The sequence below is a fragment of the Sinocyclocheilus grahami genome, unplaced genomic scaffold, assembly GCF_001515645.1.
Source record: "Sinocyclocheilus grahami isolate Dianchi unplaced genomic scaffold, SAMN03320097.WGS_v1.1 scaffold679.1, whole genome shotgun sequence".
In the NCBI taxonomy this organism is placed as follows: domain Eukaryota; kingdom Metazoa; phylum Chordata; class Actinopteri; order Cypriniformes; family Cyprinidae; genus Sinocyclocheilus; species Sinocyclocheilus grahami.
In genome coordinates this window covers 599,771-616,437 of record NW_015505858.1, presented here as the reverse complement: position 1 = coordinate 616,437, position 16,667 = coordinate 599,771, and the positions used below count along the sequence as shown (strand labels likewise).

At 37.7% G+C, this 16,667-nt stretch overlaps 2 protein-coding genes across 2 annotated transcripts in view; one reads left to right on the top strand and one right to left on the bottom strand.

The window, feature by feature from the left end:
- Window positions 1–7,922, bottom strand: part of gaa (alpha glucosidase) — a 15,268-nt gene extending 7,346 nt beyond the window's left edge. The window contains exons 1-13 of the mRNA XM_016242973.1: window positions 6,752–7,922; window positions 5,908–6,059; window positions 5,583–5,748; window positions 5,402–5,498; window positions 5,196–5,315; window positions 4,997–5,115; window positions 3,326–3,457; window positions 3,065–3,175; window positions 2,801–2,914; window positions 1,924–2,008; window positions 1,716–1,833; window positions 1,457–1,590; window positions 1,115–1,266 (exon numbers count right to left, since the gene is read on the bottom strand). Of these exons, the coding sequence (XP_016098459.1) occupies window positions 1,115–1,266; window positions 1,457–1,590; window positions 1,716–1,833; window positions 1,924–2,008; window positions 2,801–2,914; window positions 3,065–3,175; window positions 3,326–3,457; window positions 4,997–5,115; window positions 5,196–5,315; window positions 5,402–5,498; window positions 5,583–5,748; window positions 5,908–6,059; window positions 6,752–7,264 (2,013 nt within the window). The 5' untranslated portion in view covers window positions 7,265–7,922. The remainder of the gene's footprint in view (window positions 1–1,114; window positions 1,267–1,456; window positions 1,591–1,715; window positions 1,834–1,923; window positions 2,009–2,800; window positions 2,915–3,064; window positions 3,176–3,325; window positions 3,458–4,996; window positions 5,116–5,195; window positions 5,316–5,401; window positions 5,499–5,582; window positions 5,749–5,907; window positions 6,060–6,751) is intronic.
- Window positions 7,923–7,930: 8 nt separating this feature from the next.
- LOC107559224 (transportin-1-like) overlaps window positions 7,931–16,667 on the top strand; it is a 22,244-nt gene continuing 13,507 nt past the window's right edge. The window contains exons 1-12 of the mRNA XM_016242972.1: window positions 7,931–7,954; window positions 9,705–9,804; window positions 10,269–10,344; window positions 10,479–10,628; window positions 11,108–11,214; window positions 11,406–11,539; window positions 11,617–11,698; window positions 14,910–15,032; window positions 15,112–15,230; window positions 15,822–15,993; window positions 16,074–16,160; window positions 16,299–16,406. Of these exons, the coding sequence (XP_016098458.1) occupies window positions 9,706–9,804; window positions 10,269–10,344; window positions 10,479–10,628; window positions 11,108–11,214; window positions 11,406–11,539; window positions 11,617–11,698; window positions 14,910–15,032; window positions 15,112–15,230; window positions 15,822–15,993; window positions 16,074–16,160; window positions 16,299–16,406 (1,257 nt within the window). The 5' untranslated portion in view covers window positions 7,931–7,954; window position 9,705. The remainder of the gene's footprint in view (window positions 7,955–9,704; window positions 9,805–10,268; window positions 10,345–10,478; window positions 10,629–11,107; window positions 11,215–11,405; window positions 11,540–11,616; window positions 11,699–14,909; window positions 15,033–15,111; window positions 15,231–15,821; window positions 15,994–16,073; window positions 16,161–16,298; window positions 16,407–16,667) is intronic.

Here is a 16,667-nt window from a genome sequence, read left to right as displayed (position 1 = left end):
CACACACACACAGCTGAATCCAATCAGACATGCTACTTAAGCCATGGACTTCCTCTCTCTCACTGCCGAGTATTGTACTGCATTTTTCACTCCCCAAGTGTTAGCTGCCTTACTGAGCCATTCCGTGTTTTCTGTTTTTGTCTCGTGTATTGTTTTGCGTGTATCCCTGTTTAGCGGATGGCTACCTTACCGAGCCTGTTTAAGTTTCCTTAGTCTTACCTTGTCGGTTTTCCTGGTCTCTGATTCACGCCACGTCTCTTGGATTAACCCTTTGCTTGCTGTTTCTGACTCTGTTTGCCCCTGCTTGGACCTTTGCCTTCTACCTGGATTTATCTCGTCTTGCCTTCGATATACCCGTTTGCCATTATCTGACCCATGCCTGTTAAAACCACGTCTCTTAATAAAAGCTTGCACATGGATCCTCACGCCTCACGTCTCGTCGGTCCCATTACACATATGAGCAAAGTAGGCCAATGTCTATGGTAACATATTAAACTGTAAAATGACTGTAGAAATATGATTAAATTACAGTTGAGAAGGATACAGGTTTTCACAAAAACAAAAAAACATCTAAAATGATAAACCTCACATTTCAGTCTTTAATCCATTCTTAAGAAAAAAGACGGGTCAGAAGTATAGATTATTATATGAATTTAAAACGGGGTTATATGGGCAGAAGACAGGCTTATTGAAAATGCTATTTGATTCTCTGTTAGTAGGAGGCACTTTTGGAATGTCAAACATATATAGTGGTTTCCCCAGAAATGGCTGTAAACAAAGTAGCACTGCATTCATGAGTCATGAATGCTACTTCATCAGATACATTTGAAATGCAATCGAAACTTTTCTTAAGGCACTCGGTTCCTTTCAGCGACAGGCTACATATGTGTCGCATCATTGCTTGAATTAGTAAGAATGAGTAAAGTGTTTAAAACTATAGCCTATAATGTTGAAAATGTAGGAAGAAAGTCCAGGGTAAGCCTATGTCCAATTTAACCAGTTAAATTGAAAGTTACCAGGGTAAGCCTATGTCCAATTTAACCCCTGTCTATATCTATTTATCAATATGTATTTATTTCTCTAGCTGGCTTTAAACTGTTGATTGATATCTCACCGCATTGGGTCTGTCATTATGGTTTCTCATAAAGGGGTAAAAGGCTCCAAGTTGTGTCCAGCGCACACACAGCTCTTCAGTAGTGTCTCCACCAAACCCACAGACATCAGCTCCCACTAACGGGATGCCATAGAGTCCAAACAGGAGCACACCTTGTACAGACACAGAAACACATTTTTCATAAAAATGGAAATCTACACATTTTCCACACAATTGCTATATCTGGGTGGCCAGGTTGCATTATGAACATTATAATTTCTCTATATGGTACATTGAACTCTAATCCTTTGTTTGCTTTTAGCATAAGTGCTTTAGCATATGTTTGTGATTGTTCTGTCTCGCCAGGTATTGAAAAGCGCAGTTGCTCCCAGTCACTCCGCACATCTCCAGTCCAGTGTGCAGAGAAACGGCCCAGTCCTGGAAAAGATGACCGGGACAGGACAAACGGCCGAGTACTCTTCACTTTCAACAGTGCCCTGAAATACAAATGAGTGCAACGCTGGTAATAATGTCAAACCATGTCAAATGCATCTGTTTCCCGATGAACTTCAGAAATTTCCTCATTTAGTGCTTTTATGAACTGAAGGGGCATTTCTCTGACCTGTGGGTGGCGATGGCCTCGGTCAGCCCATACAGATTGTGTAGATTGTAATGATTGGACAGATACTGCTGTGCGGACACACACAGAGTTCCTGAGTTTAACTGACCTCCGATCACACCTGTAAACCCAGACACATCTCTTCATGCAGGTCACATAAAATCAACAATAGTCATTTTAAAAAAGTATATTAAGAGTTTACTATTCTGACCTGGTGTATAAGGTGGTTTCTCCAAGTCAGAGTCAGGACACCCATCCACAGAGCCCTGCACAAAATTTGACGGCTCATTCATGTCCTGTGAGTAAAATTTCAAAGAAATTTAGAAGTTATCTATAAGTTATATATAGTGTACATATGTTCGGCTAAATTTGGCCACTTTTTCAACAAAAACAATAAAAACAGAATAAATTATAGAAATAATAAAATATAAAACTTAAAAATGTCACTTAAATAAAGAGTAATAAAATAAAATAAAACTTTTTAAAAAATAATATCATTTACATACGTGACCCTGGAGCACAAAACCAGTCTTAAGTCGCTGGGGTATATTTGTAGCAATAGCCAACAATACATTGTATGGGTCAAAATTATTGATTTTTCTTTTATGCCAAAAATCATTAGGATATTAAGTAAAGATCATGTTCCATGAAGATATTTTGCAAATTTCCTACCGTAAATATATCAAAACTTCATTTTTGATTAGTAATATGCATGGCTAAGGACTTCATTTGGACAACTTTAAATGTGATTTTCTCAATATTTAGATTTTTTTGCACCCTCAGATTCCAGATTTTCAAATAGTTGTATCTCGGCCAAATATTGTCCTATCCTAACAAACCATACATCAATGGAAAGCTTATTTATTCAGCTTTCAAATATGGCTTTGTGGTCCAGGGTCACATATAGAGATCTTAAAACGTACACTAAAATATATTAAAAATAAATAAGAAATAAGAAAAAAAAAAACTCGCATCCAAAAAAAACAAATCAAATTTTTGTGGCCCTTTTAACATCATACATAGATGTTTTGTTGCCTTTGTAAAATACCCTTTATATTTCATTTAAAATGTAATCCGTAAATACTTACTATCCAGAGTCCATCCACAGGTACCTTGCTGTGAAAGACTCTGATGCAGTCCATCCACCAGTCCTGTGTTGTGGGATTGGTGAAATCTGGGAATGCAGTTGGACCCGGCCATACCTGGTTAAAAAAAAAAACAACAAGATCTCTATGCTCCCCTCCATATTCCGTAATGACTATAATACTACTAATAATACAATAGAGCAGGAAGAAAATACATGCTGTAAATGACATTATCATGACTAACTTTATTTCATGTGTGGCACTAACCTTCCCAATAAGGATCTGTCCAGTGGAGTTTTTGATGAACACTCCCCTCTTCAGCCCGTCATCAAAGGGTTTGTATGAACCAGGAGGACTCGCACTGCTGATGCCTGGATCCTAACACAAAAACACATGCTATTCAACACTGATTTGCATTTGTCTTTATTTTTACTAAAGATACTAATATCACTGATATTTTAAATCAAAGCATCAAGCGCAAACAACACAAGGTGGAAGTGTTTCCACACACAAAAATCATCCACGTACCAGAATGAGCACATACTTCATGCCCAGCTGATGGAACTCTTCAACCATTTGGGGCAAATCTCCAAATCTTTGAGGATCAAACGTAAAGACTCTTCTTTGGTCTGCATAATCAAGGTCATTCCACTGTACGTCCTACAGAAATAAATTTAAGGGTTATCATGTTTATCTCTTGACCTTCCATTTCCGGTATGATGAATGAATCAGAAGCCACGTGAACAACAATTTTACACAAAACCGGATTAAAAATAACTAATATTGTCATGTGACAACAATATAGGGTCATTCCATGTCAACTCAACCAGAGGTCCTCAGCTAAAAATGTTAATTTTTTAATTTCTGGTGAAACATTATTTGTTTCAACATGATTTGTTCTTCAGACATTCCCCATTAAAAGAAAAAGTATAAGCTGTATGAAAAGTGACCCGCATTTGGTTTTTGACCATTGAAAACATAACAATTTACTCTTGAAGCCATACTGAGATCTCTGGACTTTAACTACATAGGGCCTTAAAAGTTTCCAAAACACACACACACGCACACAAAAAGGACCATTTTTGACACCATTAGTATATAATGCAACAAGGATTGCTAACGTGAACATATTATTAATAGGCCTACCAATATCTCTGTAAAAATAAGATTTAATAAAAGTTATTTTCCCACTCCTGTAATTTGGCTGCAAATGTCTAGCGAAAACTGCCATTTTGACCCCTGCTCAATAAATATTCATCCATGGCATTAAAGGGATAGTTGACACAAAATGAAAATTCTGTCATTAATTACTCACCCTCATGTCGTTCCAAACCCGTAAGACCTTCGTTCATCTTCAGAACACAAATTAAGATATTTTTGATGAAATCCGAGAGCTTTCTGATCCTCCATAGACAGCAATGCAACTGAAATGTTCACAGGCCCAGAAATGTAGTAAGAACATAATTAAAATACTCCACGTGACATCAGGGGTTCAACCGTTCAAGTCATTATTTCTGTTTTATTTGCACACAAAATGTATTCTCGTAGCTTCATAAAATTACGGTTGAACACCGGATGTCACATGGACTATTTTACCGATGTCCTTACTACCTTTCTGGACCTTGAACATGTTCATTGCTGTCTATGCAGGGTCAGAAAGCTTTCGGATTTCATCAAAAATATCTTAATTTGTGTTCAGAAGATGAACGAAGGTCTTACGCATTTGGAACGACATGAGGGTTAGTAATTAATGACAGAATTTTTGGGTGAACTATCCCTTTAAATATGTGGCTTTCATCACTATTTATGTCTGTCTTTATTCAGAAACAATATGATCAAAATGTAAAAAAAAATTAGCAGGGTAAGTTTCTGATATTTGGCTGAATTGACATAGAATGACCATAGAATGTAGCATACTACAGTTTAAAAAATACTTGTTAAAATATAGACACTGAACACACAATACTGCAAACATTTGACTCCAAGGCCTCCAATTGTCGACAACAATATTCAAAGCCCCCCTCCATTTATTTTTACAATTTCTTCCAGATAAAATATGTTAGAACTTGGCCTAACTTTTCCAAGTCACAAAATTTAAATTATTTTAAGTCATCTTGAGGCCCACTTGGAAGTTTGCTACAGTGCCCCCCACTCCCAGTTGAGAAACACTGGTATATACTGGGCAACAGGGGAACATACTAGAGGGATCTTGGCCTGGCGCATGAGCTGTACCACTGTTCTTGTTATGTTGGTGGACGTATAACCCCAGCGACAGAGGTGGAAGCCCAGTGACCAGTAGGATGGCATCATGGGATAACCTCAAATGAAAAGATACAACAATATAAGTTGCCTTGTGGGTAAAATACAATTCTAACACAGCATGTAGACTGTCAAATACCTATAACCTCATGGTACTGCTGAACCACACTCTGAGGACTTGGGCCTAAGAAGATGTAGAAGTCCAGTATTCCTCCGACAGTCACCCAAGTTAATGCTGGAGCGGGCTGCAGAAACACTTCTGCAATTGGCAGGTTATCAAGATTTTTAGTCTTAAAAAGGAGACCCACATAATAAGCCATTTTAGACAACAACAAAACACTGTACCCATCGCATTGCTGTTGAGAAGAAAGACTCCATGTGCCTGTCCATCACCTTCTTGGACCAAAAAGAAAGGGTGGGAGCCGTACAGGTTGGCACTTCTCTACAAAGGCCCATATAAAACATTAAATACAGCTGAAAACAAAAGCAAGTTAAAGAAGAATGTGAAATGATGTGAAGGTCTTACATGTGGCGCCATGTCTCTGTTCCATAATGAAACAGAGCTCCAGTTGAGGTCCAGCGTGATGGGGGTGTAATGTTCACCCAGGCCAGATATCACAGAGGAAGCCATGCTGGTGGAGAGCTGTAGATACTGATCTGCAAACAGGAGTGGGCCTATTGTAGTATTCAGACTAGGAAAAGAAAAATACAATGTATTCGTTCAACGCTATCAAAACGAAAAGAAATTTGTTCAGTGGGCTGACATTGACTGCCAGTCAGAATCACAAAAAACAATACAAGCAGAAAACGTACACATACAAAGCAAGAAAAGAAAAATGATCTAAACTTACAGAACCCGGCCATTGGATTTTCGCCGTACGATGAATCCAAATGGATCCGGTTGGAAGTCAACATCATAGAGGGGGTTTTGAATGTCCTTGTGGCCCCTTAATTGGGACGTCACAAAGGGAACCTCATATCGTGGAGATGCTGGATCTTTCAGCTGTGTTAAAGTGAAATTAGTCAGATAAAGTAAGATTGGGTCATCTAAAGGCTGGAATGTACTATTCTGAGCAGACTTTAAAATACGATGCACTTATCAATAAATGCTTACAGAGAAAAACTAGCCATCATACACTAAAAAACTGAGAATCGCACACTACCAGAAGTCATTCAGAATGGAAAAGCTAGTAGACGCATGACAAATGAAAACAATACGTGTTGTAAAAAATGGATGAAAATATAGTCTGTAGATAAAAAAAAAATGATTCCCATCATACACTGTGTTTTTCTCCAATTGCCCAAACTCTGCAGATTAGTGTTGACTAATTGCATTTCAAATAAAGTGGAGGAGGTTTCTTATAAGATCTTCTATAGAGTTTACCCAGTTAAGTCTCTTGTTGTTTATAGCTTTAAAGTTCATATTTTTGTGCTGTTATTCGTATAATAAATATGTAACAAACTTTAAAAAAACGAACTAGTCTAAGAAAAGAAAAAGAAAAAAAGATTGTTGTGTATTCCAACCTTAAATAAAGATAAATTAAATAATACCAAAATGAACCATTTCGGATGCAAATTTCAGACACAACTGATTCAAGCATTTATCTTTCCCAGAATTCAAGGACAGATCATCTGACTGTATTAATGACAATATCTTTATGATTTGTAATTGAAATGACTAAATGAATTGCTCACAGAGAGGTGAAGACGACCCAAAGTCTCAGGCATCACATCTAGCTGCAGTGTGGGGATGTCCCGGGGCAGGTATGAGGGTTCAGAACGGGCCAGGGTGGCTCTTTTGCCCTTCTCTGTGGGCAACAGGGGCCCCATTTTGTAGCCTGGGTAACGGACTGGGTAGAAACACCACGGTGGTCCTCCTAATCCAGACTGAGGCAGGGGCACATAGCAGCATCCTCTGCCCTCACAATCAGCCCGGCTCAAAGATCTATCACGGCCACAGTCGATGCGGCTCTCCACAGCTATACCACACTGATCGCTGACTAAACTAGTGTGAGTCCTGGGATCAGCAGATACATTTATGCTTAAGTTCTTTCGGAACTGAATGCTCCTGTATGAGATGTTTGAACTATGCTGCCATTCTGCTGATGGAGAAAAGGCAAATGAAACGTTCTTGTCCTTGTGCGCCAGAATAAGTACAGAAGTCAGTAGTGCAAATGTGTGCAGGGGCCCACAGCAGATCCTGGCCATTTAAAGGTTTGTTAGTTTGGCTATTCTTGCATTAAACACAGGTTTACCAAGCTGCAATGATCAATACAATAACTAGAATTGGTAAACCAAGAGTAAAAGGGAAAAAGCCCGTTCTGGAGAAAGAAAGAGTGTAAGATTAATTACTGTCAACACAATAAATCGCTCTTTTTCAAAGCGGGGGAGGAAACGACGCATGCGCAGTTGCGCACTCACAAAACTTCCAGACTAGCTTTTAACAACGCATGCGAGATATTAGCCTCCGGGCGCCGCCATGTTGATATTATTTCTTGCCTTTGTTAATGCTACATTTATATCGTTCCAATTTATGCGCCCATTTGTGGCAAATCGAACGTGTATTTTTGCACTGCTTACTTTTTATCGCATTCCAAATTCGCAACGATACAACAAAAAGGCAAATATCCAAAATAATACATGCTGTATAACTTAAGTCAGACCCATATCAATTTGCATAAACATGTGCGTAGACATGCACGTTTCGATCTAAATATTTTTGTTTCTATTAAACGTATGACTACAAAATCCCTCGCAGGTTCATCAGTGTCGCGTTGGCCGAACGATCGTCACTTCCTCATTGTAGCGCTCGCGCTGCGGAAGTGTTTGAAAGTGTACTAGACTAGCGCGAGCTCCACGCTGCACGAGCTGATCAATAGGCCTCCGCACGCGGCATGTGTAAGTGAACACGACCTAGTTATCATCATTAATGGTTCCTCCGGGCGCCGCCATGTTGATATTATTTCTTGCCTTTGTTAATGCTACATTTATATCGTTCCATTTTATGCGCCCATTTGTGGCAAATCGAACGTATATTTTTGCACTGCTTACTTTTTATCGCATTCCAAATTCGCAACGATACAACAAAAAGGCAAATATCCAAAATAATGCATGCTGTATAACTTAAGTCAGACCCATATCAATTTGCATAAACATGTGCGTAGACATGCACGTTTCGATCTAAATATTTTTGTTTCTATTAAACGTATGACTACAAAATCCCTCGCAGGTTCATCAGTGTCGCGTTGGCCGAACGATCGTCACTTCCTCATTGTAGCGCTCGCGCTGCGGAAGTGTTTGAAAGTGTACTAGACTAGCGCGAGCTCCACGCTGCACGAGCTGATCAATAGGCCTCCGCACGCGGCATGTGTAAGTGAACACGACCTAGTTATCATCATTAATGGTATTTACATCATATAATATATATACAGAGAGATTGTTTAACACCGTATTAGTCGGCAGCATGGATTAGAACGAGTGTGCGTGCAATATCATAGACAGACACTTCTTGTATGTGTCTAATGCTGTTTTGGGGGAATTAAATAGCCTTTACTTGTTGCCTTAGGATTTAAAGTTTCGCATTATGTTCATATTTTTTTGTACTGGTGTTATTATAAAGGTTATCATTGCGTATTTATGCGGCTCGTGTCTGAGGTTTTCAAACTAAACCTAGGGAGAGAGACAAGGCCTCAGCGTGGTATGCAGGCATGGCCATGTGCATTGCTTGCTGCTTCATGCTTTGTCTGTATTTAATAACGAACAATAATTTGGTCAAACATTGGATACACAACTCTTTGTCAACTTTATGCAGATTTCAACCATTTTACCGGATTGCGTAAACTGCGTGCATCGATTCTCAGTTCACAAATGACCGGGTTTTCAATGAATGTTTGTATCATATTAATAATAATTCATATTATACGTGTTGCATAGATAGTAAAACCAGAGTCAACTTTGAAATTTACATTTTTTTGCTATTAGAAACAAGTGTTTTTAGTCAAAGTTTCTCTCTCTTTTAGAAGAAATAGAATTTGAAATATGATTTCATTATATTAGTTTGCTATACATACATAAATAAAATAAACTGAAAACAAAAGTAACGTATGTAGTCAGAAATTGAGATCAAAATCTGCTAGGAAGCTCTTAAATTCAAAATATTAAAGTAGGTTTATTTATTTTTTTAATACAGTAGGTCTATTTTAGAGAGAGAGAGAGAAGTTTTGTACAGTACATATGATTGTGTATCTGAATTGGATTTATCTTGTTATCGCTGATAAACATGCATAACCATTCTAGCGGTTTCCATTTCTTTGGTTTAACCTTTCATGAACACATTCGTCTCCCATCGCCTGATATAGAGATTAAACGTAACAATATTTTGCAGGTTTTAAACTGCTGTGCTTTTATGCAGGCATATGCATTGATGTTGTATGTTTATCAATGCCTTCTAGTGTCCTCAACAATGCGGTGCGTAATACACAAGGTAGTAGTAGTGGACTACATTGCTCTGCAGAAGTACATAGACCACAATGTGGAAGACGTTGGTTTGCAGTCATAGGTGTTGCAATTGTTTGATTTGAGGAAGTGTTTCATGAAGACACGAGGAGGGAGAATGTAATTGTTTGTGTCTTGCGTGGTTTTTGCGTAGGATGGAGTGGCAGCCGGATGAACAAGGCCTCCAGCAGGTCCTGCATCTCCTGAAAGACTCCCAGTCGCCAAACACAGCCACGCAGAGAGCTGTGCAGCAGGTATCCTCATCTACACGGCCAATATTTGCTGCCAGTTACAGTTCTAAAGGGATTTGTGATATGTGGGTGGTGACTATACTGATATTGAAAATCTGTATTTTGTAATTATAGATCGCAGTATGACAAAAGATGTGTTAGTATATGGAAATACTGATATCGTTACTTAATTTTATGACCTTGACTTGTGGACTTGGTGTGCCAGGTTTCAAAAGCGCTGAATGGTTATCAAGCTTTTTCCACAGTGCAATAATATGTTTGGATACCGGATTTAAAAATACTGTTTATGTGGCATAACATGAAATTAATTATCAGCTGTGGGGCTTTTATTTCAGAAGTCTAAATGAAATATTCCGTCTGCTTTATCAAAGTAGAATTAATGTACATGTTGAACTGTGACTAATTATGTACAGTCAGTTACCATCATTAGTAATGCCTTAATTCTCTCTTTCATTTTAACTCCTCAGAAACTAGAGCAGCTGAACCAGTTTCCTGATTTCAACAACTATCTTATCTTCGTCCTGACGAGGCTGAAAACTGAAGGTTTTTTCATAAAGCTCATTTTATTGCATTTTTAATCCTGTTGCACATGTGGGTTGTTCCATGAGGGTTTCAGACAGTCTTTATGTATGAATGAGATTATATAACGGTCTGTTTCCTTTCTTAACGCTCTTCAGATGAGCCCACTCGATCTCTCAGCGGTCTGATACTGAAGAACAACGTGAAGGTTCACTATCAGAACTTCCCCCCTGCAGTCGCGCACTTCATCAAGCAGGAGTGTTTAAACAACATCGGAGACCCTTCCCCTCTCATCCGCGCCACTATCGGTGAGCCTCCCAGCTCGGTCTAGAATAAGCCAATGAACTGATTTTTATTAGCTAGAAATCGCATTTTGAGAATGCAGTCTTAAAAACTACTTGGGAAAAGGTATTTTTTGTTTATCAAAGCTCCATTTAGTAAAAACGGTAATATTGTGAAAATGTAATTAAAGTGTAAAGCTATTTTCTATTTGAATATTTTCAAATGTAATTTATTCCTGTGATATGATCCTTCAGAAATCATCCTAATATGCTGATTTGCTGCTCAAGAAACATTTCTTGTTGTTAATGTGCTGCTTAATATTTTAGTGGAAACTGTGATGTGATGTTTTTCCAGGATCCTTTGATGAATAGGAAGTTCAGTATTTATTTGAAATAGAAATATTTGTAACTTTTTATAAGTGTCTGTCACTTTTGATCAACTTTATGGGCAGTCTGTGAAAATATTTCAATTTTATATGTGCTGATTCTTGTCTGTCTGTGCTCAGGCATCCTCATCACAACGATTTCCACCAAAGGGGAGCTGCAGACATGGCCAGAGTTACTGCCTCAGCTGTGCAACATGCTCAATTCGGAGGACTACAACATCTGTGAGGTCAGTGCATTGCCTCTTCATATACCTGCTTTTCCTGCTTTCCCCCTTCTATTTTGTGCACATTTTCATATGCAAATGTGTTTGGAAATGATTCAAGACGCAGGCAAAGTGACCATGGTGCTCTCTGTATCAGATCTAGAGATGTTCCTGAGTTGTGTGACTTGTATCTTGGTTCGTTCTTTCACACGCAGGGCTCGTTTGGAGCTTTACAGAAGATCTGCGAGGACTCGTCTGAGCTCCTGGACAGTGACGCTCTCAATCGACCCCTCAACATCATGATTCCCAAGTTCCTGCAGTTCTTCAAACACTGCAGCCCCAAGATCAGGTCAGTCTGAGATAGTTATTTTTCATGTTACATTAAATTGTTCTGGGAATCTTATGCTTGTTCATGTGCGATTTTAGGTCTCATGCTATTGCCTGTGTGAACCAGTTTATCATCGGAAGAGCACAAGCCCTGATGGACAACATTGACACCTTTATTGAGGTACCTGCAATTTGAACGTGATAGATTTAAGAAATAAATTTGCATGGCACCTGAATCATAAAACTCATTCATTCAGATAGCAATGTGTTCTGTGATGCTATGAACCCAAGAACATGCTGGTCAAGTGGTTAGTCACATGATTGTCATCTGTAAACAAAAATGTCTATTATTGCTTGGTCAATTAATAAATTCATATTTTATTTAGTAAATTAATACTATTATAATATATCCTATTATTAGATTTTTCTTTTTAATATCCTAATTCAAAATAAGGAAATTGATGTGCTATCGTTAAATTGTTTTTCTGTCTTATCTCAAATGATGGATTTTAAGAACGTGGAAGGTTAACGCAAACTCTTATTAACATGCAGTCAATGTTTGACCTGGCTACTTGTTCGACCATTAAAATGATTTATTTATATAATTGGTATATAATAAATATTAAAAGTTATTGCACACCGTAAAAGTCCATTTCGAAATGTACTTTCTTTTCTTTTCTTTTCTTGGAGAACTAATATTATTGTGGACAGTTTCCAACATTTTAGTAATAAATCTTCCCCCTTGTTTGGGATTGATCCTTTCTTGTAAACTCAAAAATAGTTGATAATTTGACTGGGAATTTTTACATGAATGTGGGAGAAGAACACAGACTTTATGGATTTGGACTGTAATAATATCATTAACCAGTCTCTGTAAATGTTGAAAAGTAGCTTGGACAATTAAAGAATTCAGATTAAATTGAATTACATTTCATTTAATAAATATTACTCATGAAAATATCTTTATTATTATTATAAATATATATTTAAATATCCTATTTCAAAATTGGAAAATTATTGAATACCGTAACAGGGATTTTTATTCCGGTAAAAATTCTCCCCACGATAAGTCTTCCTGAGATGTCTTCCTGCGATAATAACGATAAAGCCTAGTTGTTGACACATTTCTGTGTGCGACTGTGCGGAGCGACATCGTGGAAGGCGGACGTGACATTGAGGAGGAGTTTATCGCTAAATGAGGAGCTCCTTCTACAACTGGTTTGGTTAGGGCTGTGCAGTGCACAAAAAATCGGTCTGAATAAATGTACTACAGTAGCACGTGTGCGATACAGTATTGCATGTGTATGAGCCGGTTTACAAACCTGTTGTTCAACAAATATCATTTATTGATTATTTATTTTCTCCAAATGAACTTAACATATTTGAGTGTTTGAAATCATTTATGTTTGTGACCAGACGTGGTTTCATATTACAGAATGATAGTATTATATACAGTGATAAAGGCTATGTCGATTAGCATTGCATTCAAAATACACTTTCCTTATATATAAAAAAAAAAATACCCAAGATTGCTTGAAGAACACAGATAAACCATATATTTTGTGCAATCGTATGTTTAAGTTTCATCAGTTAAAATTTTTCTATCTATGTTGTGTGACTTATTCAGCGATAACTGGCTACCTTTGTCCATATTATGGATTTCATGGAGCCTCCTCAGTAGTATTACTTTTGCATGCATATGTGGAGTTTCTGCTCGAGGGTGCCCTCCGGCTTCCAGTATGAATTAAACAGTCATTACATTATAGTGTGTATTCAGTAATGCTCACAACACCCTTTTTAGTGTAAAAATAGGAAAGATAATACTTTTCTCTAAAGAAACAGGATTCCCTGAATTACCGGCATTGATATCGTTATCGCAATAAATACCAGAAATATCGTGATATATTTTTTAGCCCATATCGCCCATCCCTACTGTAACAATGGCTTATTTCAAAAGTAAAAAAAAAAATATATATACATGTATGTTAATTATGGTGAAAAATAACTCGTTAAAATAATTAACTAAGCAATCTCACACGAGCAATAAGTGCAATATCACACCAGTGCAAATGTGATACCGATCTTATACAACAGTTCACTAAATAAGTTAATATTGTGTTATTTTAGATACAATGTTGTCTGTTTTGCCAACAAAAATATAGACAAAGCAGAACTGTTCATCTCCGAGTGACACGCAGCTGCATTTAATTTCTTAATCCACGTTTTGAATGAATTGGGTGAACCATTTGGCGTGTTGAACCATTGGCCATAGGCTCGTTGGATTTGAAACGGTACTCCACTGATCGATCGGTGTACGACATCAAAGGACCGTGAGAGTGATTCAAAAGCATGGAGTCATCTGCTCTCTTAATCGCTCTTGCGGTACTTTGATGACATACACCGATCAATCTGATGATGATGATGAGCCGCTTCAAGTCGAACAAGCCTAATGATTCAATAGACCATTTACTTCACTCCTGAATGAATCAGCCATTTAAACGAATCAAATGGATGAATAAATGACCCGATGACTTAATCCTTAAGACATTTACCACCACCTACTGGCAGTTTTAGTTTATTATTTAGAGTATAATTTCATTAAAGAAATAATTTCATATTTCCATGGTAATAATAATACAATTACTAAAATAAATTATTAAAGGTTTAGTTCGCCCACCCAAAAGTGACAATTGTGTCATCATTTACTCATCCTCATGGTCCAAAAGAGTATATGTAATCAATTTTATCAAACGAAATATTTCTTGAAGCTACTTTTTGTAATGTCTGTTTGATGCTTTACACATCAATGACTTTAAATTATCTTTTGGGAGTAATTTCTCAGCCAGCTTTAATGTGCGATTATTTTTCGATTAATTAGATTCATTAATCGCCACATCATGTAATTAATTAGGTTAAATGTAATCGCTTACCAGCCCTAAAAAAATATATATATATAAATTATAATTATATATTTTTTAAATAAACAGCTCCTACTAACTGTAGTGAAGCAGTGAGATGATATTTTTTGCTAGCAGTTTCCAGTATTTCAGTTATAAGTGTCTCTATTTAAAATGTTTACACTACCACAAAGTGCAACAGTTATTGTACAACAACTGACTGATCCCTTGTAAACTCACAGATATGAAATTAAAATACTCACAGATTAAATACCACACAACTTTGGTGCCAAAAACAATGGGTATTTTGGCTGGGACTTTTTACACTGGTGGTGGGTGTTAAACACTAACATTCCTGATTCAGATGGCAAAAATCACTGACTAGCCCCTGTAAATGTTGAAATCAGCTCCCAATGAGAGACCATTACTGTCTGAATATGGCTATACTGTAATTGCATTGTTTTAATCTGTTTTCCTCCTGGCCTGTTAATCCAGAGTCTGTTTGCGCTGGCCGCAGATGAGGACTCTGAGGTGCGCAAGAACGTGTGCAGGGCTCTGGTCATGCTGCTGGAGGTGCGAGTGGACCGACTCATCCCTCACATGCGCAGTATCGTTGAGGTGAGATCTTGATGACCCAGAAGTGATGTAGATCTTGAGCAGTCAGAGATGCTGATGATTGACTTGACGGTTTGTGCAGTACATGCTGCAGCGCTCACAGGACCCGGATGAGAACGTGGCTCTGGAGGCCTGTGAGTTCTGGCTTACGTTGGCTGAACAGCCCATCTGTAAGGACGTCCTGTCTGGACATCTTGCACAGTAAGTGACCTTTCTCTTTTGTCATAAGAGTCTCACCAAAAGTGTGTTTGCTTCAGTTGACAAACATGCACAGTCTCAAACCCTTCACTTGAAACCTATTAAAAATATGGTTTTGGTTATTGAAATAAATTCTAATAAAATATCAATGTTAAATAAACGTCAGCTTAAACTGATTTCACGGTTTCTAATATATATATATTTTTTGAAGTGTACTACAGTGACTAAAACAAATAAAAGCTAAATAGAAAAAAAAATAACAAGATCACATAGGAATTTAAAGATAAAATAAAAACTGTCAAAATATTAATAGATACTATAGTAGTATATAAAAGCTTAAATAACTGAAATTTAGGTCTAATAAACCAGCTAAGGTGATTTGCTGGTTAACCAGTCTCGCAATGGTTTATCTGGTTGGTCCAAGTCTGTTTCCCAACCTTACCAGCTATAAAGCCCTCTTAAACACAAACCAAGAAACCCACCATAGATTGTGTTTTTTTTAGATGCATTTCAGTCTTTTCCTTTGAGTCTGGATGGAGCTTCTGGAGACGAATCTGCATGTTGAGCTAATTCTTGGGTTTGTCCTTCCATCAGTGCGTTTGCGACTCTAGAAGAGGAGGCCTGTACAGAGCTGGTTCCCTACTTGAGTTTCATTCTGGACACGCTGGTGTTTGCCTTCAGCAAGTACCAGCACAAGAACCTGTTGATCCTCTACGACGCCATCGGAACCCTTGCTGACTCTGTCGGACACCATCTTAACCAGCCAGTAGGATCACTGTGCCTTTGAGTGTTTAAAGAGGAAAATGTTCAAGAATCATAATTAAATGTGACCGTTTTGTTTAACAGGAATACATCCAAAAGCTCATGCCCCCTCTTATTCAGAAATGGAATGAGTTAAAAGATGAAGACAAGGATCTGTTCCCTTTGTTGGAGGTAAAATAGTTCTGCAAATATTATATTATATATATATTGTGTATATGTGTGTGTGTGTGTGTATATATATATATATATACACATACACGCACACAAAAACTGCAATGTCTTAGAGAATGTTACTTTTTCTTATTTTAGTGCCTGTCTTCAGTGGCCACAGCACTACAGAGCGGCTTCCTGCCATACTGTGAACCAGTTTACCAGCGCTGTGTCACCCTGGTCCAGAAGAACCTTGCTCAAGCCATGGTCAGTAAAGAATGAACAGCCATAGGGCTGGACAATAATTCAATATCAATATGTATCGCAATATAATTTTGTTCAGTAACGGTGATATGATTTTTAAACACATTTCCAATATTTCGATATACATTACCAGTGTTTCCCATACATTGTGGCGTTTGACTTCGTTGAATAAACATGAGCGCTGCACGTTTCAAAATCAAAACGCGTCTCAGGTGTTTTTATGAATGTATCTCTGAAGGGAAAGGACTGTCTTCAGAATAGTTT